Source organism: Harmonia axyridis, chromosome 3 (assembly GCF_914767665.1).
Source record: "Harmonia axyridis chromosome 3, icHarAxyr1.1, whole genome shotgun sequence".
Taxonomy (NCBI): Eukaryota; Metazoa; Arthropoda; class Insecta; order Coleoptera; family Coccinellidae; genus Harmonia; species Harmonia axyridis.
Window position 1 is genome coordinate 38,168,071 of NC_059503.1, and position 27,976 is coordinate 38,196,046.

The 27,976-nt window shown below is 31.8% G+C and overlaps 1 protein-coding gene across 2 annotated transcripts; it reads left to right on the top strand.

Annotated features, from left to right (window-relative positions):
- Positions 1-3,810: 3,810 nt before the first annotated feature.
- On the top strand, positions 3,811-21,052 carry LOC123674527 (neural/ectodermal development factor IMP-L2). 2 transcript variants are annotated; one of them, XM_045609422.1, is made up of 5 exons: positions 3,811-3,950; positions 19,067-19,318; positions 19,676-19,958; positions 20,035-20,264; positions 20,639-21,052. In XM_045609422.1, the coding sequence occupies exons 2-5, from the start codon at positions 19,067-19,069 to the stop codon at positions 20,645-20,647; spliced, it is 774 nt and encodes a 257-aa protein (XP_045465378.1). In that variant the 5' UTR covers positions 3,811-3,950; the 3' UTR covers positions 20,648-21,052. The 2 variants fall into 2 exon arrangements, with proteins under 2 accessions (XP_045465378.1, XP_045465377.1); XM_045609421.1 differs by lacking the exon at positions 3,811-3,950 and adding an exon at positions 11,483-11,784.
- The last annotated feature ends 6,924 nt before the right edge of the window (positions 21,053-27,976 follow it).

Genomic DNA, 27,976 nt, shown 5'->3' on the forward strand with positions numbered 1-27,976 from the left:
CTCTTTTCTATACCGATTCATTGAAAAATCGAAGACGGAGAAGATTTCTTCTAGGTCGTTACAATTGAGTATGTAAAAAAAACATTTAGAATTGGACAATGAAGCAGAAAATGAATATTATTTATACAAATATATTGTACCTCCTTCATAGTAAAACCCTTCCTGAATACTTAATACTCTTCATTATGTCATCGAATAATCAAAACATTTTTTGAACTCATCAATCTACACGAATCTGTCGTCTATTAACTGAAAATTAGTGCCTCCAACAGCTAATTTGAGTTTTGGAAAAAAAGCTGGCTGGAATCACGTGATGGGAATATGGTCTATATTTGATGAGATTAATTGAGTTTTTGACTAGAAATTCGTTATTGCTGCGTTACTACGGTGCGAATACATAAATTATCTTTTTATTGAGCGCGTTATTTAGTATTTTGTACAAACTTTCATTTACAATTCAAGATTTAATACAGACTGAACCCGATTTTTTCATCTTTTACGTTGTAAAAATTGTAAGACACACTTGGTTTTAATTCAGAAAATCAATCGCCGTGTTTAAATTGAAATGACTGATGATGCTTCTCGAGAAAACAAAAAAATTCAGACTCCCTCTCAAAGAGCGCTTTTAAAACGATTAATTGATTACCAGTAATTAGTCAAATTGATGAAAATTTATTTGAAATATTGAATTGCATGATTAACATTCGAAAGGAGCTCAAATTACTACTCAACTTCTACTCATTATTCCTGAAACATAATCAAGTATACAAGATGAATTAAGAGTTTCCACTATAAATATATGTACAAAAATTGAAAATCACAAAGATGTTCATTACGAAATTCAATTTTCAGAAATCCAATCAACTTTGTGGTGGAAACTACCAAATTTAATTTTATCGAAGCAGTATTTCATTTCAATATTTTATCTAATCAATTTTATAGTTTTAAAAAAAAATTATCATCAATTTGAATTATTAGTTCATACTCTGAAATCAGTAGAATTCCGCAATTAGGTGAAAAATGGTTGATTACACCGCATTTTTCTCCTGAGCTCATGTAGGTAACTAAAAACAATAGCTTCTGGAAAACTTAAGTTATAATTCTGGAATTGAAAATTTATTCAAAAAGTTATAAATTTTTGAAATTTTCATTCTGATCTTGGAACTGAAAACCTAAGTGCTTACTCTGCAGCAGAGTATATAGGTACATACTTCATAAAAAGTACGAGGAATCTGCACGTTCCAAAATGACAATGAACTTTATGAATTTAACTGTAAATTGTAGAATTTCAAAAGAACAAAATTGGCAAAAAATGCTCCCGAAACTGTCAGTTCTATTCTTTAACTGATACTCTGATTCTGTTGGCTTTATTATGTTGTATCCCGATATTAAAGAAAAAATTTTTTTCATGCTGATTGTGTAATTACGTTAAGTTTTATCACAATTCTGATTTGACGAACTGTAGAATTAGTTTAGAAATTTATCACCAGCTGGAATAGTAGGACACTCGTTATTTTAGATGATAATAAAAATCACCGTTTGTATTTCTAACCAGTTCGTGAGGTTCTTCCATTTAGCCCCCATTATTAATGTTGATATGTACTTTTTTAGGTCTTAGAAAATCTGTACCGTAATGATACTATTAGAATGTTTATCATATACGTAACTATTAAAGTCCGTAGTTTCTAGATAACTGAAATGAGCGAAATGCACGCATTCACGTATTCAAACTAATGATAATTGTAAAAAATATTTAATTATCTCCGGAATTAGTACGTATTATAGGTAATCATAGCTCTCATCTGAAGATGTAGGTTCCTAATGATACCAAAATAGCCGTATGGCTAACTACCCTATTTTTCGAGTATATGTTTCTGGTATACTACACATTTTGGAAATGATACAAGTTGAGGAAGCATAAAAAATTACCTAATTATTGGAGCCCATTGTGTTTTTTTTACACAAGAAAGTATAAGTAGGTAAACTAAAAAAAACTTTTAAGAGCGAAAACTTTTATTTCTCTTTCGATCATAATAACTTTTGATTAAGTAAAAAATTTAACTCACATATTAAATTCTGAAAATTCAAAGATCGGTTTTCGGATGTCAAAACAATACTTCATAACAATTCAACAGGATTATCTTTTAAAATTATTGCATCTATCTTTTATGGTTCAAAGCATTGGCATTGAGTTGTTTTTTTAATTCAAATTAACGTGTCTCGAAAAAACTTATTTTGACTATTTAGGCAGTTCGGAATCGTCGAAAAAATCTGAATATGAAAATTTTTAATGTGAATCAATTCCAATTGTGGGAAAACATTTTTTGTCAAACTTTGCTCGCTGAAATCATTTTGAATTGAAATTTATAGCTATATACAGTGGACCCTCGTTAACTGGAAACACCACGGGACCAAGATTTTTCGTCGAGTTACGTATAGTTCGACATAGGCGTAGTTCGAGTTATACAGGTCATTCTTGATTTATTTCGACTCACAGAGGTAATGAGATATAAAGGTAAACCAAAGAGTTATAGAGGTGAAGAATAGTGATATTTGTTCCCTATAGTAGAAGTAGATCGTATACATATTTGATGATTTTACTAAAAAATGAATTGACAATAGAAACTTTCATAATGAAATACACTCTCTGTGATGACAAATGCCAATCGACAAATTCTGAATATTTTAGGAGTTTGTCTGAAGAAGAAGTTTGGACTCCAAAACGTCAAAAAAGGTATTTAATTCAAAGTTATTGTTCGTTGCTTTTTAGGCAAAATTTTTTTCAACCTGACAAGTTCTGACAAATTATTGCAATTATATGCGCAGGTGCATTTTATTATAATTTTTTAAGGTTCTTCAGCAATTGCGAGTGAAAACTCTAAATAATTAAGCAATTTGTCATAGGAATTTGGACAGGAATAAATAATCAAATTCCTATGACAAATTGTTCAATTTTTAAAACATGGACGTGAATAGTACAGACTCTTAATAATTTTTTCGTAAAAATTTCAATTTTCTTAGAGATCTACGAGGTTTAGGAGAGTCAGGATAAAAAACATTAAACAAAAAAGGTGTTTCCTACAGCCTTCACAAAACTGAAAAATGAATAGAACTAAACTCTATGAAACCTCACGATGCAATTATTACATGTGTCTTCGACTAATAAAGGTAAGAATGGTAAAATATATCCAAGGGGATTGAAAATAATTCGAGTTATCGAGGATTTAGAGTAAACGAGCTTGGAGTTAACGAGAGTTCACAAAATTTCAGAGACTTTTCTTTTTCCTTTATTAATTCCAACATAAGTCCATCTATCAATAATAATTGTTGATAATCTTTGATAAAATTAATATCCTATGTTTTTGAGTCAAATTTTTAGGGGAATATAAGGTGTAGTCTTTTTTTTGAGAATCACAACATAACATACACAAGTTTTGGATCAAGAGTGAAGCCTATTATATTGTCAGGAAAAATCCGGCAATTTTCATTTCAGACAATCACATCTAATTGAAAATTAAACAATCAATGAATCAACACCGACGGAGTGGGTTTTCCTTCCCATCACCGCACCATAGAAGAAAACAATAAGAAATCAAAGCCTGGTTATCCTTCGTTATAATATCTGCTTTCCTCGACAGCTTGGAATCTCTGTCATCCCGATACAATATCACTTAATATTATAACATACCATTAAATTACGGTCTAATTACAAAATTACCTAATCACTATAACTAGTATCGTCTTCGCTGTTCAATGAAAAGACCAGAAAGGACGTGAATGGTGGCACGACGTCGATTGGGGTATTCGGTTTTCTGTGGGTGTTACCACAGAATTGACGGATCTGTGATCCTGTTATAAATAGAGATCGGGGTGCTGATGGTCCGTCAGTTTCAGTTCGAATTTTGTTATCAACGTTTGTTATCTTTCTCTACGCGTCAACTCAAATTGAGGTGAGTGTTTTTGAGGTTATGGAGCTTTCATCAAGACACAACAGGTGGTTTTAGTAGCCCGAAAAACTTCTGAGCCTAGATAGAACACCGGATGTAACCATCTTAAAAAGCGGGTTTTGTTAAATTTTGGAATAAATCTATAATTTTAAGATTTGGAACAATTCATTTATTTCATTACCGAAGTTTTTAAGAAAAATGTTATAATTCCATTTATTCAATTTATATATTCCAAAACAAACAGAAAAATCACTTCCTGAAATTTTCAGTTCGGAAAAATGTTGATTGCAATTATTGATATTCAATAGATGAATATCTAGTGAATGGCCGCTAAATTAACTATAATATCCATCTCGATAAAAAAATCATTTCGATTGATACATTTTATGTATCGAAAAAAGCTATTGGAACTTTGGCGATATTTTAAGCAATTATAAATAATTAAAATTCATGAATAGGAAATGCATACACAAATAATTTATTTTACAATTAATTTTTTCAGAAAGTAGGTATCTGGTATGTTCAAAATTCTGATCATCATCTATGAAATTAATTCGAATAAATTTTGGAGAAAAGATTCAAATATCGAATAACATATTAAATGCATATTTTTATAGAGTATGTTAGATTGAAGAAAACTGACAAAATTTGAGGGGGGTTAATGTTTATGCTCGTTCAATCAAAATGAGGAAATTAGGAACTACTGAGTACTCGGTCGCTCATCAGAATCATAGAAAATTCAAACAGTATATCGAATAAAAAAAAGCACTGATGTGAAGTCAAGACCTTTTGAGTGCTCATTCATACATGCGTCAATTGCGCCCTTGGCGAACACAGAAATTTAATATGTGATCTCTAAGGACGCAAATGGCGCTGGAAATGAACGAATGCTTAAAAGCTTGTGACATCACATCATCAGTGCTTTCGATGATAGATTAACACGAAATTGCATGAAGCTTAAAATTGTTAATTTATATTTACCTACTTGCAAAATCTCAGAGGGTTATGCTGTCCCTAAAATATAAGGATTTTTTAGAAAATCGTCTTGAATTCTCCATGATTTAGGAAATAAATACGAAATTCTGCACGATGCTTCCATCAGTTGCATCTGAATTGGATCTGTTTCCACGGAAGATTGGGTATTTTTTTTTCAATGTTCTTCTTGATTTCAGATTAAAATTTTGCACGAAGGATAAAATTATTATATATCATCACCCAAAATCTCAACTCCGCCGTTTTGTGGCAATAGCAATATCGCTTTTTTTAGATATTCTACTTGATTTTTTTTTTGTTTCGCGATCAATATGAAATTTCACAAGAAGCTTGGAATTGTTATTTTACATCCGAATTCATCCCATTTAAGTGTGCACTTTTGAAATTAACAGGAAAACAAAAACGGAGATTCGAACCTACCCTGAAAATTTCTTGTCTAGATCTTTTCTTTCGGGAGTAATCATGTTTGAGGCAGGCCAGAAGGAATTTGACCATCGATTATTCATCAGTAAACCCAACCTCATACTTTGAGACCGTTGCCGGCTCAAAATTAGAAAAATATAGACATTTTGACGGAATGTTCAGGGAACAATCGCTCAATAACCGAAAATGAATTCTGATTAAAAATGTAAAAAATTCATAACTCTTGACAAAATTTAAATTTCATATATTTGTTCGATTGTTTCCGATTACATGCATTCAACATGCGTTTCTAGATACTATAAAATCTATTCGTAAAAAATCTGCAATTCGTATATGAATTTCAGAACTATCTAAAGAAATCTGAAGTTTCTATAGGAATTTCAGATCTTATACTATTAGCTTTTATAATATCTGGGAAAGGTCCAAACAGAAAAATTGGTAAATATTTCTGGAGTTGGAAGAAAGAAACCCAAATTTGAATAATTAAAAAATAAACCAAAATACATCGGATATTAAATTTGAAAAGGTATATTATGGCGTATCAAGTGTCCTGTACGAATAGGCGTTAAAACCCCTCTTCAAATTTGGCCTCGAACTTGACCGCTCTCATCTTGAAGCACGTGAACCCAATTTGTCCAATAGAGGTAATTCAGGCTCTCCTTCCTCTCCCAAAATCATGCCCCCCTTTTTGGCCCCCAAACTGATTTTTATTGAAATGCAAAACCATCAGCTTAATTGGTTTCGATCTATCACTGGATTTACGTCATAAGGCAAGATGAACTTCTTTCGCTGCTTCCATTGATAACATGGCGTGGTTTCTCAAGATTAATCGCTAATTTGTTAACGTTTCCAATATGATTTTGAAGAGACAAAGAATTTATTTAAAAAAGCTATGACATGACAGGCCTGATTTATTCGAATCGTTACGAAATCCGCTGATTTATCGATGTTTCTATTTCATTTATCGGAAATAAGGTAATTTATGGGCGGTAACATATAGATAAATGTATGATTTTTTTTCAAGTTGAACGCTGAATGAAAATACGAAGGCGAAGGGTCATCGAATGGGAGTGGTTTGAGTTTTTATGCTTCATTGAGGTTATTTGTTCGTTTTGATATAGAATGTTCTATGATAAAGTTCGGCATTGGAAGAGTAAAATCTTTTTATACACATAAAATTTTTGCTGGTCATATATTGCGAGGTGTTTTATAGAAAATTTAAAAAACTCCTATTCATTATACGAAATACTATGTAAAAAAGGAACTTTCGAAATATCTATTTTTTTCCGATATTTTGTATTGCCCATATACCTAAATAATACATTTTCTGATCTTCTTCAGACGAAATTCTATCCATAATGTAAAATTTGATACTCTGAATACACTGATACACTGTGAAATTCGTAAAGTATACAAAATACAATGGACTGCTCAGCCAACTTGACGACAAAGAGAATTTCATCAATCCCTTTGATTGGCATTAAAAATGATCAATTTTCTATACATACTTGATTATCGGGAAAAAGATTTCAAAAACACATAGAGAAAAAACACCTTTTTTCCATCAAATATCTTGAGACGTTTAGCTACAGCTGTGTCTTCTTAATTTTTTTCACAAAGCTATTTTCGATATTTTCAGACAATTCGACACAGAAACGCAGTTCTTTATGAGAAATGAGTGTTACTCATTCATCAAAATTTTCATGTTTCATGTTACAAGGAATTGTTCAATTACAGTCATTTTTATGTGTGGTTTATCTCAAACGTTAACTGGACATCCCAAATTTTACCCATTTCACATGAAAAGGTATTTTTGTTGATTATTTTTGAATATGTAATTTGTAGCTGAATACCTATGAGTTTTTCCAAACTTATTCATTATATAGTGAGATATGAGATAATATTTTATGTAGTTCATGAACAGATGATGAAGATATTATATTTATATATTCATAGAATCAATAGTAATAAAATATGAACTACAATCTTCTCAAAAACGACCAACTCCATAACATTTCAATAAATCAAGCTCCGAGGTTTTCCATAAACGTATAAGATAAAACGACGCACAAAAATGTGATCTCATCTTCCCGAATTGTTACAAATTCCATTCCAGAATTCGTAGAATTCTTCAAGTCAAATAGAGCAGGTAAAAGTATAATAAAAGGCTCTGCCAATTTAGTAGCACTGGTTTGCCGACAGGCGACATACCGCAAGACCTTATACTCCCTTTCTTTCAATTCAATAATCCTAAGTGGAACCCTTATCTGAACGTGGCACAAATGAAGAAGCGGCACAACACCCGATTGATACTTCGAGATGCTGTAAAAATTCAATTATCGTCCAATTTGAATACAGGCTTGGAGTTGAATTGGTAAAAATTGTTGGCTTCAGTGGGGAACCGACTGAAGAGGATGACGCAAGAATGGTTCACTACTGTGTCATTGGGGGAGTAAGGAGATAATAAATTAGAAGTAACTCAGTTTCGGAGGTAGTTTCTCGATTCAGGAACGGATCGGCCAACGACGTCCCCCAAATGAAGAATTTATGAATAGTTTCAACTCGTACATTGAATAATTAACCAAAAGATATGTATATAGGAATTTTGTCTATATTTACATTCCATCATATGAAGATACGCCACTCTAAATATAAAAGTTGGGGAAACAAATCACTTTTCTCCCTTGTTCTGAGCTAGTTATATTCCTTGTTATCTTCTTCTGATTTCTTTAACGAGGAAACTCATTAAAAATATATTTGTGATATCCAAAATAAATAAGCTGTGAAACCAGTATGATTCTCGTTGAATATCTTGCTATATACATGTAGAATGTACTGCCTCGTTTCTACAAGTAGATAATTCATAATTGAAAAGAAATAGGAACCTATCATGGAGACAACTCTGTTCTAGCAATACCCATATCTAAAAAATTTACGATTATCAATTGAGTCTACTGATTTAGCAGTCATTTTGAATGAAAACAATAATAAACCTCAATTCACAAATTTTTCCAAAACCTTTTTTCGCCACACAGGCACACAGCTTTATTTTTTTATGAATGAAAACAAACCTCGAAATCGTAATTTGAGTTGTGGAAGGAAAAAACAAGCTGGAACCATACGCGTGAAAACAGTAGCTCTTCGATGAGATTTGTTCAACTTGTCTTTTTCGACGAAACATTGAAATTCTAATGTCACTGCAAAATTCAAGACAGATTCCTCATAAAATATTTTTATTCAATGTAAAAAATTACGAAACATAGAGGAGATGCTCTGTTAAAATTGAGCAATGTAATCAACCAAATGAAAAAGGATGCTCAAAAACTGCATGAGTTATGAGAATTGTGCCGAACTAGGATTAATTGTCTTAGCAAATTGTAAATATTTCCATAGATAAATTAAAAATCCCTGCGCCAAGCTCCGAAATAAATTTTAAATTTTATACCCCTTTTCTTTATGTTCATTAAAACATAAGAACCAAACATTTGTATATTTCACAATCAGTTTGCAAAAAAAGTGGAATGTTATAATTACCTTTCATGTAACTACTGAGGTTCCTAGTATTATTCTGCTCTGAAAAAACGAATTGAGTAAAAGTAAAGGGTTCACTAATACCCACAAAAAAATGAGATATTGCCTCGAATAAGAAAATAGAAGTACCTACTTCATACTATCAAAGGTGATATTTTCGAAGAATTAAAAAAATTTTCGTACCAAAACCAATACAATTATTAGTTTCACAAATTACCAAGAAAAGCTGGGCATTTATGATTATTCCAAACGTTATCGATTTTCATTGAAAATAATGAACTAATTACACTGACAGAATAATTAAGTACTTCAGAATTTTATTAGATTTCACGTATATTGAGCATGATCAGTTACTTATATGTATAGTGTGTATAACGTGTCCACGACCTCTTTCTTGCGAACACTAGGTGGAACGTATATTTTTAAACAAGATGAAAAAAAGGAGGTTATCAATTTAGCGTGAATGTCTGGGTTTGTATTAGAAAGATCACGTAAGTGATTTCGTGTATTTAGGACTTTTTTATCTATGAAACTTACAGCAAAGTGCAAACGGGGTGTTTAATATAGGAACTTGAATGAAATTTCAAAAACAAACTCGTTGGCTATAAAACAATAATGTTTTCATGTCGAAAAGCTCTTAACGAAAGAACATAGATAGTTGCACTTGATTAATCTGTTGACTTGTAAATATTTTTGTTATTTTTCTCTCAACTATCTATATTTCTTTGTCAAAATTGCCTTGAAGAGGTTTCTTTCAGTCAAGTTTGATCACAATGCAGGAATTTTTCTCTAGCGGCCTAAAACACATTGAATAATTCAAGAAAACAATTGGAAACGTTCGTTCATTCATGCGCCTTTTTGAGACCATTGAACTGAATAGAGGTCCTATATACGAAATTTGATTTATCCTGTTAGTTTATTTAGATGAGATCCTCTGATGATACGATTCTTTTAAAATTTCACATGAACATTCTATTAGTTATTTCAAACCCTCAAAGTAAATTTCAAGTTTTCTTTCGTACTTTGCTTAACTTTTCAATGGATCTAGTGGCGATATATATATGAATTTTTGTTTGTGTTTGAAATCAATATTGTATGTCTATATAACCGGAATTTCAACTTGGTTCGATCCGTCGTTATAGAAACATAATTTTTTTTTCTGTCTGAATTTTATGATGATGCGAGCAACAAGAAGTTCTTCCTAAAGCTTGAAACTTTTATCCTTTATCTACTCGCAAAATCTCAACTTAAATATGTTACCACAGAAATATTGAATATTTTTTCAAATTTCTCATTCAATTTTTTAACACAGAAATAATATTCTTTCAATTCGATAATTTCATGATGATTGACCAGCGGTAGGCTCTTCAAAGAAACGAATAGAAATCTAAAGTAGTTTTTTTTTTCGTCATTTCTTTTCCTTCATATCATAAAAATCACCACTCAGCAAAATGTCCTGAATGATAATATTGCTTTGATATCCAAAGTGTTTTATAATTTTGAATGGAAATTTCTAGGATGTACACGTAAAATAAGTTTGTTCAATTAAACTATAATTGACAATTAATATCTATATAAATATCGCTATATCTCTGGCTATGTTTTATTGGAATTTTTTTGATATGTTCATGAAATTCAACACAGAAACGTTGTTCTAATGAGAAATCAGTATTATTTAATATTTCAAGAGAATCTTATATTTCATATTCGAAAATTACAAGGAATTATTCACGTATGACCAATTTTGAACGTGGTTTATCTCAAATAGTAATTGAAAATCTCAAATTTGATTCGTTTCACATGAAAAAATATTTATTTTGAAATTTCGAAAGTTGACAATTTTTGAGTATGTATTTTGTAGCTGAATGCCTACTAGCTTGGACGAATTGCTTGAAATCGTTATTGTACATTTAAAAGCGGAATTTTCCCTTGATTCGATCCATCGTCATGGAAATATCAACTTTCTTTATTTTTTGTCTGAATTTTGTCTGGTTCCGATGATGCGATCAACAAGAAATTTTGCCTCAAGCATGAAACTGTTATTTATTATCTACTTGCAAAATCTTAACTCGGATGTTATTACAGAAATATTGGGAATTTTGTGAAATTACTCAATCAATTTTTCAACCCAGAAATAATACTCTTTCAATTCAATAATTTCATGCCGCTGGTTTTTACTAGATTAAAAACTTCATCACTCGGGAATTATGTTGGAATTCCCTTCGAGAATGTAAGAAAAATTATATAATTTTTCCTTATATTCTCGACATCAAGTGAGTTCAAAGAAACGTTTATTTACGAAGCAAGGGAATTCCCAAATACGATTCAAGGAAATTCTACGCTCTCGAACTTCAAATATTATCAGTATGGAACCATAGATACAATCCCAAATCGAGATCCACGCCCCCACTGACATGAACTCATGAATGAAACTAGCCTTATCAAAATTACGATTTTCTACGAAAGGGACCCTCCTGCCAAAACCTCCAATAAAAAGAATCGAGGACAAATTCGCACGCAACTAGATGATGCAATGAACGTACGCAGATAAATCATAAGCACACCTTATAAATGGACCGCCTGTACGCTCTGGGGTCACAAAAATGCAAGACTCCCAAGCTGCAGCGACGACAGAATATATGACTTGTGCGATAAACCGAAATATTGTCTTTCACGGTTACTCAGGAACTTGATTACCGAAAGGGAGTACTTCCTAGAATCCGTCACGAAGCCGGTAGATATATACAGGGGTGCTTTTATACGTGCACACTTCTACGTGCGACCTGTGAAGTGCTAAGACGGGCCATTCTGTATCCGGACATCGGAACGAGGTGTGCTTTTTAACCTTTTTTCAAACTGATCGAGATACCTCCTTTTTTTAGAGAAAATGGTGAGTTTTGTAATTTATTTTTTCGATATATGCTATATAGTACTTCATTTAATTTTTTTATCCATATTTTGCTGTAGTTAATTTCTCAAATTATACTCGAATCTTCTTGTTAATTTCTTTGACTGAAGTCTCTACTTCAGAGGGATTCTCTTGTATAGAAGAGAACCGGCATTTTATACATAACCTCGAATCCCAGGTCAAAGCGAATACTCTCTCAGTTTATTTTAACTTAACCACAAGTATGCGCCGGTTGCTTGAAAGTTAATAGACATTTTTCTGAATGGAACCTGATATTATTTTTCCATTGATTCCAATACTTTGTAATTGAACTAATGATTCAAATTCTCGGAAAGCACCTTGTATTAAATTCCATTAGAGAAACCTATCTAAGAAATTTTGAATTATTTTATAAAGATTTTGAATAACCTTGGCTTCAAATCACGTAGTCTCCTATTTATAAAAAAATTATAAGAGTTGTAATACTCTGTGGTAACTATAAGTCATGTATTTCGCTAGGCATTCAAAATTTGTAACGTTACCGTTTCAATAAATGTTGAGTTTTCGTTGCTATTGCTGATTTCTTTGTATAAACCGAAATTAATTTATTTCCAACTTGTTCATACATCGAACACAAACGAGTACCAAGTATAAAATTTTCATATTCCAATGAGAAATTGCCAAACCGTATCCCCTGAAACCGGCTTGTATATTATTTTTATAATTCTGGAAAATACATTTTCATTCGAATTCATTTCAGATAATTTTTAGATATTATTTCTTTGTTCTTTCATCATATTTCACGTGTTTTTTTTTTAGTTGATATTTTCGTATTTTTGGAAACATATGATCTTTCCATAATACACATTCTAAAAAAAAAATAATAATTTTTCGATTAAAGAAAATTCAAAGCAAAATGTGTGTGATGTAATATTGTGAAATATTATTGCATATGACTTCCGAATAGATTAATATTTGCAATAATTTCGCTACTTCTACGAATGTTGAAGGACATTTAAAATATCTCGGTTCCCTGAAATAGATCAACTCCCAGTATAATTTGAGCCAGTAGGTAGTACTTACTCGTAAAACCATGCAGACTTCGAATTGGAGGCTTTCCTAAGAACTCTTAATTTCATTGCTGTATATAAATTTTGCATAAAAATCCTTTAAATGACCCTGAGTTTACCATGGTACCTGATACAGTTACTCATGAGTAACTATAGCAAAATTTCAAAATTATTATACTGCATTGATAACTCTATTTCAATAACCCGATATATAAATTTCAAATATTCGAAAATAAAGGCTCAAATTTCAAAATTTTTACTAGATATGCTATGAAATTGAAAACTTCTATTTTTATAATGCTAATGAATTTTACCATGATACTCAATACAATAAATCTTAATGCAAATGCCTACTTAATTTTGGGGCTATCAATTTATTTAAATTCTCTCAATAATAATTAGGTACTTTGTTTCGCTATATTTTACCTTTTGATTCTATACATTTCAACTCACAAAGCATGAAACTTTTATGAAAAATTGAATTAAAATTGGTTTTGACTATTTCTTTCTGATGTCGTTTAATATTCTATTATTACTGATGCGATCAATTTCTTTGTAAAACTAACAAAGGTAAGAATGAAACGCTGGCTACCTCTTTATCTTTTCATTATTGATATCCATCTCAACAATCCAACATCTCAGAATAAAATTGTGTCATCATTTTTTAGATGTAGGAGTTAATATTTGAATTAAATTCCGTCAGTTATCTGACAGAAGAATTTGAGAGAATAACGGAATGAGTGCATATTTATTTGTCGAAATTCTACACTTTTGAAGTGAGTTACAAATTCCTCTAGGTACATTTCTCAATCCATCCGATTTTATCTTTTTTTCTGAGAAAGATGGCAGTGCATATTTGTTGCATTTTACGAAATGCTGTTATCAAAATAATCGTATCATATATCAAGTTCAAGGATACTATTACGAATCCTCTCCTACTAAAATCGTCAATGTAGATCTTTCAATGTGAAATTAGCTGCTGGTTTTTTATAAATAATTCAAATTTCATTGGGGCTGTGGAAGTTGGAAGACTTATTATATTGAATAGGAATTGCAAAATGGGACAACCTCTATCAGACCAATTTTTTTTATTCATTCGGTCCTTATTTGATGATGATTATCGCATTAGAAGATTAGTGGAAATTACTTTGTTTTATTATTCTATTCATTCAATTTTTGCAAAATTTACATATACTGAATTCCGTAATAAGTAATCATTTCATGTGATTTTGGTGACGGATGACAGAGTCAACAAAAAATATCAAATAATTTTGAATTTATTTATTATTTTGAAATAAATTTTAACCGTGCTTCCATTGACTTGAGTTAGTAACATTGTACCGTTTCATCCCATTTAAATAGATCTAATTAATATAAAGTATTGAAAAAATTAGGTGGAGAATAACTTGATAAAATTCACGGTTCCAACAAACGTTGTTGGATAAAAAAATCAATTATTTATCAATGAATGCACTTAAACTTTGAATATCTCAGAAACCTGAATACATCATGTACTTATTAGTAGATTCTGTATCAGAATACTTTTTTATCGGTCGTTTATCGCATTACTTGACTAGCAACAATTTTCGAAGAATATTTATGACATCATAATTTGGAATGGAGCATAAGATGATAAAGAATAGTAATTGATTAAACTTATTGCATTATCGTTTTCGAAATCACTTTTTCCCAAGTCAGGACCTTTAACACTTCTCTTCTTTTATGTAAATTTAATTGAATAGTGCGCAATCTTCCAGTTTTTTTGTAATTGATTTTATCAAATAAAGCAAACGAAATTGGATGATATAATGAATTCAAATGTCTAGATAGATATATTACATTAAATTTATACAAACCTTCGCATGCGCCATTCTGTAACAAGGCAAGGCTATCATATTATAAACCTTTCATGACCACATGATGGATGTAATCAATTTCATAAATTTTGGTTGATCATTTTTAATTCCATTTTCCTCCTTGGAAAACGTTGAAGAAGCGTTATTATAAAACCGCTTAATTTTGGTTTGTTTTGATAACAATAAAACTCCCTAAAATTTTCAGTTTCAAAATCGATCAAATACAAAATAAAATACAGGTTGTTCCACCATTGACGTTCTATTATAGTTAAGCACTGAAATTTTCAATTTTTTTTTCGACACAGTATAATTAAGTTCCATTAGAGCCACTTTGCAAATTGTTTTTAAATACACAGGCTGTATCATAAATGTGTAATTGATGAAACATATGGTTTTTCTTATGGAACACCCTATATTTTATAGAATTTTCAGCTTGCATTCAAGTTTGTTTGAAGTTTTATATGCTTGAAACTTAACAATTTGGATGAAATCCGTGGATGAATTTATTTGAATGAGATTTTGATAGTGAACATTAAAAGAACGGTAGTAGTACTGAATTTTGATAATCATTGAAAACTCTACCAGTTGTTCTAAATGAGACAATTCATGGATAACTTATTCAAATGTTAAAATCTGCGTATTCCAAATGACGCACCCTATATTTTATGTTCTCATCAGAAAGAGAATATTTTGAAAAAAATGAAAAATTTGCTACCTAATAAAAAATACATGGTGAGCCATTTGGAATGAGCCCTATATTAATGTTCGAATAAGTCATCAATTAATTGTCCCATTTTGAGCACCCTGTAGAATTCTCCGTTCTTAAATTATTCACTTTCAAAAACTCATTTGAATAAATTCATTTATAGTGAAACATCCTCTGTATACCTACTCTGGAAAAATCAATCTGGTCTTTCTCGGAAACATGCCATTCGCATGAAATTAAAAAAAAAAATTTCGATAAATGATCCACATATCTATCCATCAATCTTAAATCGTAAAAAGGGATCCAGACTTCTTACATGTAAACCACTGGTTGAATTCAAGAGTGATAACATTATTTTTTAATTTTCAAGTTTCTCTTTCCTATCGTTTAAAATATAGTATAAAATCGAGAGAAGTAATAAATAATTGTGTAAAATTTGCTATATTTACTATTTTTCGAGCCTATAGCTTTTGAATAATAAATCGTGAAACTCTCAGGAAATACCTAATTTTTTCTCCAATGATTAAAAATAATTAACCAAAATCATTCTCGGACACATTGAATCTACTGCCACCTGTGCCGTCTAAAGCTGTCTTAATTATCGTTTTCAACGCTCGATCAGGCCCAAAATTCACGGTTGCGTTTCTCAGAAGTCGGTCATTAGTCTTCTCAATTCGTTCAGGTGGTATACGTACGGGGATTTGATGAGCACACCTTATATATATTCGGCGATTCTCAGAATCGCTACCTATGGGGCGAATGACTCACGTTTTGGACAATCCCGAGTATCATGTAGATAGGTATTCCTCGAATTGCTTGTGACGCAAGAGTCGCCTGGTACTTACCTTGTATGAAATTCTTGGAAGAGTCTTTGTAGTTGAAACTAGGCTTCATTGAGAGGAAGGTACTTGAATTTCATATCAAATATTTTCCCATAATGATCATTCGAATTGATACATTTTTTGTCAGTTTTCGTTATTCTCTTGTTTCCAACTTGAAGTTTAGGAATTCGACAAACAAATAAAAACTCTATAATGTTCATAGGATAAGTGTTGGTTGCTAAAGAATTAAAAAACCTGAGACATTAATTAAAAAGGCCCTCAATTCGATATCTTCATGCTGAAGGAATTTAGAACAATTATTGATACGTTTATACTGAATACAATATTTTTTAATCAATATTAAAGTTTAATGTGATAGTTGGAACTCTGAAAAGAATTGAATATTCAACATCAATAAAGTTTTGTTGCTGATAATGTTGACTAATTCTGATTTTGGAATAGAATTAAGAATACCATTTTCAGAGAAAAATTCAATTCTCGTGATGATTCATGAAAATAAATATAATTCAAATTATACTGCGATACTTGAACCGAATATTATTTTCAATAATTTATATATTTCAGGCTAGGATTTTATTGAATAAAGTATTATATTGAGCCACTGTGCCAACACATATTTAAAAATTTTGTATTTACGTGTTGTTAAATTTTCGAGAAATTGTTATTGTTTTGTTTGCATCGAGTCACCTAAGCTTCTGTAAATATGTAGACCTCTCAGAAGCTTAGGAGTACCAGTAATATGCCTTTGTTCGTCCCATCTCCACTTTAGGTGATTCATTTATTTGTTTATATTTTGCACAACCGCGAAAAGTTGGATGATTCTACACGTTCGTAACTGTTAATTAAAATTTCAAGAGAATAAGGAAATTTTTTATTGCCTAAGAGAAAATATGGACAGTTTCCAGAAATTCTATTTTTTCGATATCGAATTTTCTGAACTTATCCCAATTCAGCGATTGCTGATTATTCGCTCCAACGATTTCAATAAACTTTCCAATCGACGCATTAAGAAAAAAGTAGCGAATCAAAATGAAATCTCATCGTTGCATTGAACTCATATCTTCCAGGAAATGACCAGATATAGCGCAATACCTAAAAAGTGTAAGATTTCATTCTTTATCACACTGCCACACTCAATAATCGATTAAACATCCTGTTGACCCGTGAAAAATCCTCAAACTCCTCGTCAGCTGCGGATCCCAGAGATCAAACGAAATCAGAGGGTTTGTGCTCATAATTTTTTCTGTTTATCTTTTAATATTTGATAGCATTCGAAATTGTGTGTAACGAGATAAAGGAACTGTTATCGAATCAATTAAACGCTTTGTCATTCTGAACTTTACCTACTTAACTAACCTCTTTCATTCTTGAAGAGGGTTCATGCGTGTGGAATTCTTAGAAGACTTCCTTTATCTGTCTTGCGGTTTATCTGTACTACTTGGCATTGTAAAGACGTAGTATTTGTAAAAATAGTTCGAAGCGGAAATACGGAGAGAGATTAAAATGAAATTATTAATTGAATAGTTTTGACTATTTCTAGCCATTTTTGATTAAGAATTCTCAGTACATTCGATCAACGTAATGACCTATCAAAGTCGTCATTCCGTTCGTGAACTAAAATAGTAATTTACGTAACAAGTCCGGAAAATAGGGTTTTTTTGGACGAATAGACAAAATTCCAGGACGAGCGTAAGCGAGTCCTGGAAGTCTGAGTCCAAAAAAACCATTTTCGGGCGTGTTGCGTACAATATTTTTTCGGCAACCAAGTAAAATAACACTATCGCTGCTGCTTTCCATATTTTATTGCGATTGCGATCAAAAAACATGCAAATTTTTGACAACTAATTTCATATGAACTGTCAGCCGTTATCTCGGTTGCTATGGATTCCATGATTCTTTTCCGGCCTAGTCCGGGAAGTACGTACTTTCCGGACTAGGCCGGGAAATGCTACTTTCTCAGAGAAAAAGCGTCCGGGAAGTGAGCACTTCCCGGACGGTTGCCGAAAAAAATGATTTGCGAACTGCTCCTAGTACTTATTAATTATTTTCGGTTGTTATAAAAAAAAGTTGAATATTTATTATTCAAAATAACCTTCCTTACATAGAGAAAAATTGGTATTTATGTTCCAAGAAAGCACCTTCAAAGTATTCACATTGAAATGTCTAATTTATTAATCGTTCACCCATCATTTTTCATCGAATGAACGAAATTTATTACCTTATTTTATTGCTTTGGCGGTTAATACAATTCGATAAATCAATTTTTTGGAATTGCGAAAAAACTCTTCAATTCAAATAATAATGATCATGTCATGTAAAATCATAGATCGATAGAATTCATCAGAGAAGTTATTTAAATCTAAAATAGTATAAGAGCCCTATTAGGTCTCCAATAACCCTTACCTGATTTGTATTTTATGAAAAAATAAATTAATTTTAACAGAAACTAAACATCTTCTTCTCTATCTTATTGATTTCATATATTATTAGGCTACGTTTTTCTACATTAACATAGCGTTACAGTTCCAAGTTATCAGAAATAAGATTTCAACAATCAAAACAAGTCCTTATAGTTGATGAAGAGTAATATCCTTCTTGTCTTTTTAGCAAAAGTTGGCGATGACTTCTGCAAATTTTTCTTTAGATTATGCCTATTTATCAGTGACTGAAAAACTAGGCCAGTCAACAATTTCATTTTTCTCAACATGGTCGTCTACTAAGCTCAATCTTTCCTTTCATTATAAAATGTATCTAAATATATTCAATGACTTTCCCATTTATTTATGGTTTCAAAGAAAATAATTTTTTCAGATGATTCTATCGGCGTTATTGCTCTCAGCGTGCCTACACCTCACAAGAGGGAGGAGTTTGGTTGACATGGACATGGAGAATGAGATAAACTTAAACTCACACAGCGATTGGGTTAAAATAAGTCAATCACCGAAAAGGCACATCACCAGAAACCTCGGCCAGCGTCTGGAGCTTGAATGTGAGGCTATGGGATCACCCCCTCCCACCATACAGTGGTTCAAAGAAGATAGGCTGTTAACAGTACCGATCAACGTAAGTCACATAGATTTGCTGAGCTTTAGGAAAATATCTCAGCCAACTGTAATCAAATAGTTCTCGATGACCATGGTTCCGTGGTAGGATGAGGCATTTTGACTTTATCAATATTCACCAAATCAAGAGAGCATTATTTATTTTGGAAAAGAGACCTTATTAGCATATATGGGTTATGTAACTCCTCAAGAATTTACTGAGCCACATATCGTGTGCTATTCTGTTCCTTATCATGTTCTTGAAAACATAACTAATAGATGAACAGCTATTTGCATAAGACTGATTATTTTATGTTACTAAAACATAAAACATAAAAAGATCCTCCGTTAAATCTAATAAACAAATGTTTCTCCTCAGATCGACCGTTACGAGAATAATATCGTCAATGAAATATCTTCTCAAGGATTGGCGAAAGTAAAGAGTAGGCTGGTCTTAAACTACCTTTTACCTGTGCACGAAGGAATGTTCAGATGTTTAGCTGAAAGTGGACTCGAGAAAGTCGTGGCTGAAAGCAGAGTCTATGTGATCAACAAAGAAGGCATTCAGATGAATTTCACCACTCTGGTCCAAAGGAACATCCTTGGAGCCCACCACAAGCCCAGGGTTACCCTATGGTCCCCAGACTACATGGATACCATTGGTAAGAATCTGAAATTCAGTCAAGACTGATAAAAATTAATAAAAAATAGTCTCGATTAACCAAATTCAACTTTCAGGTCACGAAGTTCTTTTGCCATGCCAAGGTGTTGGTAACCCAAGACCTGAAATCCAATGGGTAAACCCAGAGGGTGAATTGGTTAGAGAAGGAAATGGAAGAATATCCATGTTACCAAATGGAGAATTGAGAATACGGACTGTCACATGGTCTGATATGGGAGTGTACACCTGTATAGCGAAGAATCATCTAGGCGAAGACTCTGAAGAAACTTTCTTATATCCGATGCAAGTGAGTACAATTTATTTTACCTTTTATCGCTCTAATAAATAAAAAATAAAATACCTTGTACAAGGTACACATGGGAAAAAAATATTAATAAAATATATTTCACTACATAACGGAGATATCATTTTGTAAAGTTGAGAAAAAAATTGAATTATCGAAATGAAGTATATAATATGTATATTATGTAACTGAGAAATTTGAAAAAGTTTCAAGAAAATTCATACCAACTTCAGCAAATAACATTCTACATTTGAGGTATCCGTGATCAAGAGAATTAAGACCTGGGGCATTGAAGTCAATAAAATGGATATATTTTATTCTTCTTTTCAAAATTTTTGTATTTTTGTGTTTGATATCCAATTTTCTTTTTGTTTCAGGAATCATAACGTAGGTTATAAACAAAACCTAGGAGTATTCAAAGCAACGGAAGGAGTCGATGATCTAGTCAAATTACTTTTGTAAAGAACTTATGTTTTCATAAGTACCAATTCCATTAGTATTTATTGAACCAACCGAATGTATTTAGTTTACCTTAATTTAAAACCATTGAGTATTGTACTTATTTATAAACTTCTATAAGGATATAAGTTAATTTATTATATTATATTAGGAATAAATTCATGAAATTGAAATAAATTCTCAATGCACAATAACGAAAAGTATTTCATTGTTCTAAATCCATTCCTTCCAGTAGATAAGATCAGAGTGTTCAGGGGTAGGAATTTTGTTTAACTATCCTTCCTATTTTAATACCTACTCTAGAAACATAAATAGGATTCATTCCAATAGAAGTAAATTCAGATAAGGTAAATGTTCATGAAAGAGTTATATTACAAATTTCACATTAATTTGCTAGATATACTCAAAATTATCAGTCCTTCACATACAAATTACACATTCATATACAAAAATGTTCAAGAATCACAATTACATAATAATATAATAAGGCTGTTTAGAAAAATTAACGACATTAGGTAACTGGTAACATAACAACAGACAACATTAAAAAATGATGAGGCATTGAGATGAAGACAAGATCAAGATGACAAGAACCCTTGAATACTTCTTCAAATTCGTATTCTTATAAGAAGTTAACGAAATTTCACATAAACCTAATACTTAATTCAATCACACACAATCTTGAACTCAAAACTTGCCTGGAGAATATAGACGATAAAATACCATTTATCACTTTTTGAAACAATTTTATTGAGAAAACGAAAAAATTTTAATAATAAATACCTAGGTACATGTCAATCATCTTGTCATAAGAAATGAGTTCAGATGTTGGAAATATTTTTTTTCGGCAACCGTCCGGGAAGTGCTCACTTCCCAGACGCTTTTTCTCTGAGAAAGTAGCATTTCCCGGCCTAGTCCGGAAAGTACGTACTTCCCGGACTAGGCTGGAAAAGAATCATAGAATCCATAGCAACCGAGATAACGGCTGACAGTTCATATGAAATTAGTTGTCAAAAATTTGCATGTTTTTAGATCGCAATCGCAATAAAATATGGAAAGCAGCAGCGATAGTCTTATTTTACATGGTTGCCGAAAAAATATTGTACGTAACACGCCCGAAAATGGTTTTTTGGACTCACAGACTTCTTTTTGTCTATTCGTCCAAAAAAACCCTATTTTCCGGACTTGTTACGTAAATTAATAATAATAATAATAATAATTAATAATTTATTCGCACATGATAAAGTAATATATACAGAAAATACATGTACAAATAATTTGCCATCAAAAAATTTCATGGCTTGTCAAGGGCTTATTAGTCATACTTCTAGACAAAAGTTCAATATGCAAATACAACACATAAATACTCATATAAAAATACTCGAAGACTGAGAACAATTATTATGTATATGGGACATAAACAATATTAAGTAAAACAAAGGTACTTAAAGAAAAAAAACATATATCATCCGTCCAAAAACTCGCTCAACCTATAGATAGTTTTTTCTAGGAGGTGACATTTCACTCTCCTACTGAAAGCAGCCGAACTTAGTTTCTTAAATTCTTCAGGCAGTCTGTTGTACAATTTCAGACTATTACTATTATTTTGAGATTATCACTTATCAAAATCCATTTTGGTCCCAAGAGGTATTACCACCACGTGGCTTTCCGAGTATCAGTCAAACATTAGGTACCTATTTTCCCCACTGGCGCTCCTCCGATGAACAAACTTTGTACATTGTATTCCCTTTACGAAGCAGCACTGTGTGACGCTCGATTATTTTTTTCACAAAATAGTATTTTTTCGGCAACCGTCCGGGAAGTGCTCACTTCCTGGACGCTTTTTCTCTGAGAAAGTAGCATTTCCCGGCATAGTCCGAAAAGTACGTACTTCCCGGACTAGGCCGGAAAAGAATCACGTCGTTCGTGTCATTGTTAATATGAAAATTTTGATAGGTATATATTTATTAAATGCAGTTGATCATTACAATAGCAACCCAGATAACGGCTGACAGTTCATATGAAATTAGTTTTCAAAAATTTGCAATCGCAATAAAATATGGAAAGCAGCAGCAATAGGGTTATTCTACACGGTTGCCGAAAAAATATTGTACGCAACACGCCCGAAAATGTTTTTTTTGGACTCACAGACTTCCAGGACTCGCTTACGCTCGTCCTGGAATTTTGTCTATTCGTCCAAAAAAACCCTATTTTCCGGACTTGTTACGTAAATTACTATTTTCTTCTTTTGTAATAATTTTTTCTTCTATCGCGAAAACTAAAAAGTTACCAACACAATGTAGATTATTGTTTGAAGATTATGTGAAAACCCCATAAAAATCAGTAGTTGTAAAAGGAATAATCTATAATTTCTAAGTCACGTGGTGGTATTCCCTCTTAAAATCGAAGTTTTTATTTGGCGAATAGTTATTTATAATACAAGTTCAGAAGGCATTGATATTCTTCCACGAGTTCAAAATTCAACAACGGATCACGCGAAGTAGCGAGTTTTTGAATGAACGAGTGTTAGAATAATGAGCCGTCTGTATGAGTATTACACATTATTTCCTCCAATTCACTGAATTTTCATTGAAATTAATGGGATATTAATATTTTCATAAATATGATTCGCCTAATGATTTTTGATAAATCCGTGGCAGGAGTGTACCGAATACCAACATATAATAATTAAATATAACCATGAAATCTGTGTGAATATGTTACATTCTCGCAAGATTTCGTTCTAAGTAAGTGCTTGCATAAAAGATGTGGTAGAATGAACGGATTAGCCACAGAATTAGAGGAAAAAAGATTCGACTTAAGCTGTATACGCAATTTCCAATGTTATCATTCGAAATAACTTTCATACAAGTGATGAATAAATTTTCTTAGTCGGTTGGCTAAATAATGTGTTTGCACCATACTGTATAACACTTTCAAAACTCCTACAGCTACATTATCTTGAAATTACAAAGATTTATGAAAAATCGAAAAAAGGAAAAAGTGCTATCATCAGAAAAATTTACAAAACGCAACTAAAAGTAACCAATATAATATAAACAAAAAGTTATAGGTTTTTATTTGAAAATACATTTTTAAAATACATTTTTAAAAAACGTTTAAGTAGTTGATTCAAAATCAATATCAAATATTTGAAAATCATCAAACTCGTTCAATATTTGATTCCTCAAAGACAACATGTTAAGCTAGCAGAACCAATTTGGAACTTTAGATTTATTTTTGGCCATACTTGTACGCTAATTTATCATCCTATTGAAAAATTTTTCCTCTCAAATTGTCGGATTGCTTGCTAACCTTGAGCTAGCAAAACCTAACAGTCTAAATCATGTAGATAATCAAACAATGCTTGGAGGTTTTTCAATATTAAAAAAACTGTATTTTTTATATTTTTATTTTGTTATTATTTATAATGATTTAAGTTGGGTTCTCATTTCAAAATAATTGATATTTTTGGTGTTTTCATACAATATAGTTTAATGAATAAAAGGGCTTTTTGCAAGGCTCTTCCTCATTTCATCATTTATTTATTAATGTGACACTACACAATGCTAAACATCAAGTGACTTGATAGAATTCAAGTATCTACTTGATAAATAAATACTTGACTTGACATTCAAAAACTACTACTTGACTTGATTTCAAGTCAAGCCAAGCAAAGTAGCTTGAATTTCAAGTCAAGCCGTGAATCTCTGATCCTTACATCATTAGAAAATAACCCCGTTAATCTAGCAGAACCACTTTCGAATTTTTAATTTTTTTGTAGGCCGTAATTTTTTGCGTATTTTAGTCTAATTTAGTACCCTATTTAAAAATTTTTTGCTAACAAATTGTCGTAGAAATCGCGGGTTCTGCTAGCTTAACGTTAAGCCAGCAGTACCACCGAGCTAATCAATTTCTCATGGACAATCTGATTACACCTTAGACTGTACTTATGCATATCATCTAAGAATCATATCTTTCCGTATAGCCAAGTACAATTATGCTAACCTTAGAGAACTTCTCATCTTCAACAATGATCCGCGGTTGAGAGGTCACACTTTCAAATTGAAAAAGGAGAAGTTTGCCACAAGACAGAGACAATATTTTTTGTTCAACCGTATATTCGTGACATGGAATGGCTTACCTGGTGATGTGGTGAATTCTGACTCAGTGAATAGTTTTAAAAACAAAATAGACAATTGCTTGTTTGGTTGATTTGTTTCTATGCATATATTGATTGTTTTTTTTTTCTCTGCATGCATTCAGTCAGCTTATTGATTTCTTTAGTTTTTAGGCTTACATAGGACTTAGACCTCAGCCTTCATTTATATGTAATAATAATAATAATAATAATAATAATAATCACACCATAATTTTAGGGTCACGTTTGAAGCCATTACCAAATTTCTGAATTTACGTTTTTAAAGAAAACCCTGGGTTCTGCTAGCTCTACCGTTAAGTTTCTCCCCAGAATAATTCAACTTACATAGTAATTTTAGGCTCAATTCAGGCTAATTGATTACCCAATTACAAATTTTTTGGTTCCTCGGGTTAACGAGATACCCTGTGTACTACTCCACTCATCTCATTTAGTTTTAGGCTAGTAGATAGATGGATAGTACTAAAATAATCTCAAGATCAACAAAAGTTTAATTTAAGGTAAGAAATAATATCAATATAGCTATGTTCAAGCGTGATGTCATCTAGTCATAAATATATATTTCTTTAATACAATTTTATAGCGATCGGTCTTTTAGATCTTCAGGAGTTATCTCTTTATAAGTATGTTGGTACCTATATTCCTATATAAAATGTTTATTTCAATGGTTTCAATAAAAATAAGTGAATATACGGAGTGTTCATACATAGCTGCGAAAAACATTAGGGGAAATTCCGTTTTAAAAAATAGGATGGGTCTTTCAAATAAACTTTTTTTGCGGCCCCTGCCGCTTAGTTACAGCCCCTAAAGATGGTGCTCGAAAAATAGTTTTCACTTTGTGAAAAGTTAATAATTGTGTTTTTTTTGTTACATTCATTTTATATTTGTACCAGTTCTGAAAAATATCCTTTTGACATCAATTGTTCCTAGAAAACCAAAAAATTCACAAAAATGAAATTGAGCTAACATTTCATGCGAGCGAGAAGGCATTGAAGAATCGTTGGTGGTGTTCCTCTATAATTCCAAGGGGTAGGAAAAACCACCCCTCTAACTTGCTTCTCAATAACTTTTTCTTTATTTATATTTTACAATAAGTGAATTAATTTTGGATAAAATGATCCATTCTTAATAAATAAGGTTTCTTGTAATTTTTGCTAAAATTGAGAAAAAAAAACACCAACAGATGATACGCCTGAGTTGTGGAGGTTGGAATTATTTTCGAGCACAAATTTATCCACTAGGCGGATGTAAGAACGATATTTTTATTGAGAACTGATACAAATATAAGATGAATATGTAACAAAAAAAAAATTATAAACTTTTTATAAATTGGAAACTACTTTTCGGGCGCCATCTTTAGGGGGCTGTAACTAAGGAATAATAATAATAATAATAATTCGACAAGGAATAGCTCAATGAATTTTTTCGCAACTATTCATATACACCCTGTATAATATTGTTTATTATTTTAAAACTTTAACGAAAATATATGACTGAAATTATGAATAAAAAATACTATAAGAAAATATAATGCGTGAATAATAAATCTTTGAAAATGGGGGGCGCTGTCTAATATATTGCCACAGGCGTAATAGTACCTAGATACGGCTCTGGATATAAAATAAGAGCGTTTTGGATTTTACGTACTACCGGTATAGGATGAATCCAGTAGTACCAATGATATCTCGTTAACCAGAAGAGCGAGCAAAAATTTCGTTAGTGTAATGAATCAGTTTGAATAGAGCCTAAAAATATGGCGTTAACAGATTTTCCATATTCATATTCGATTTACATTTTTCACCTAATACCGGTATAGGATGAATCTGGTAGGTACCCAGGATATCTAGGTTGTCTGAAAAGCCGAAAATTTCATAGTACCTAATAGCAGAACCCGCGATTTCTCCGACAATTTGGGAGCAAAAAATGTTTCAATAGGGTAATATATTAGCCTAAAATGATGGTAAAAAAAAATCAAAAATTCGAAAGTGTTTCTGATAGTTTCACTGGGGTGAATGCACTTTATGGATGGCAGATATCTCAATCTGGTTGCGGGAAAAAATGCGCCAACCAACATTGGGTTATACAAACAAAAGCGCTTCTATCCTCGATTGAAATCACGTGATTACTCGGGTTCAAATTGTAAAATTAATTCAGTCAGCAGTTACAAATGGAGTAGTGTGTGAGCAGCACCCTAGTCCACGTTTTTTACTGACGATAATATTTTTGTGAGAATTCCAATCAGTACAGATTACAGTCAATCGATCAATCAAATCAGTGAATATGAATAAAAAGTATCAATCGGGAGCTGAAAGTGAATGAAAAGAACGGAAATTGCTCGGCACCAAACAGAAGTATTCGATATATGCGTAAGGCGACCAGACGTCCCATTTCGAAGGGGACCAGTGGTGTACCCAGACTTAAGCCTTGGGGGGGATAAAGAAAAAAAATCTCAAATTTTCCTTCTTTTGAAGAAGTTTTCCAAAGAAATTTGCTCACCCATAATAAGATTGTGATATATAAAGTTGTTACATATAATGGATATTCCTCCTGGAGGGATATATCCCCCTTATCCCCCTTGGGTACGCTACTGAAGGGGGCTGTCCCTTTTTTTGATTACTTGTCCCGATTATGAGCTCCAGGACGCAAAATCATCCAGTTTTCGAAAACCGCGCAAAAATCAAAGTAATCAACAACTTTTTCTTCCTTTTATTGACTACCTATTTAATTATTACTAATAAATCTAAGTATAAATCTAAGTATATATAAAACCGCTTGCACATATACGTCAAACTTTAAACGTAAAATCACAGCCCAAACGGGACCATCTAGAGCAAAAATGACAAGAATAAGACCCCCCTCAAAATCGTCTGGAGATCCCGGGAAAAATCCCAAACCTTCGATTCTCCCCGCGGTTTTCGAGTATACGGGGTGTTTCGGATCATTTTGACATTTCAAGTCCCATATTTCTGTGGTATCTGTGGACAATTTGGCTGTCAGTGTCATGTTAATAATAAATATTCCATTTCGATATATGAAAGTTCTTGAAAAAGTTTGCAGTTTCCAAAATTGTTATTCAATATTTAAATAAATGCCGACA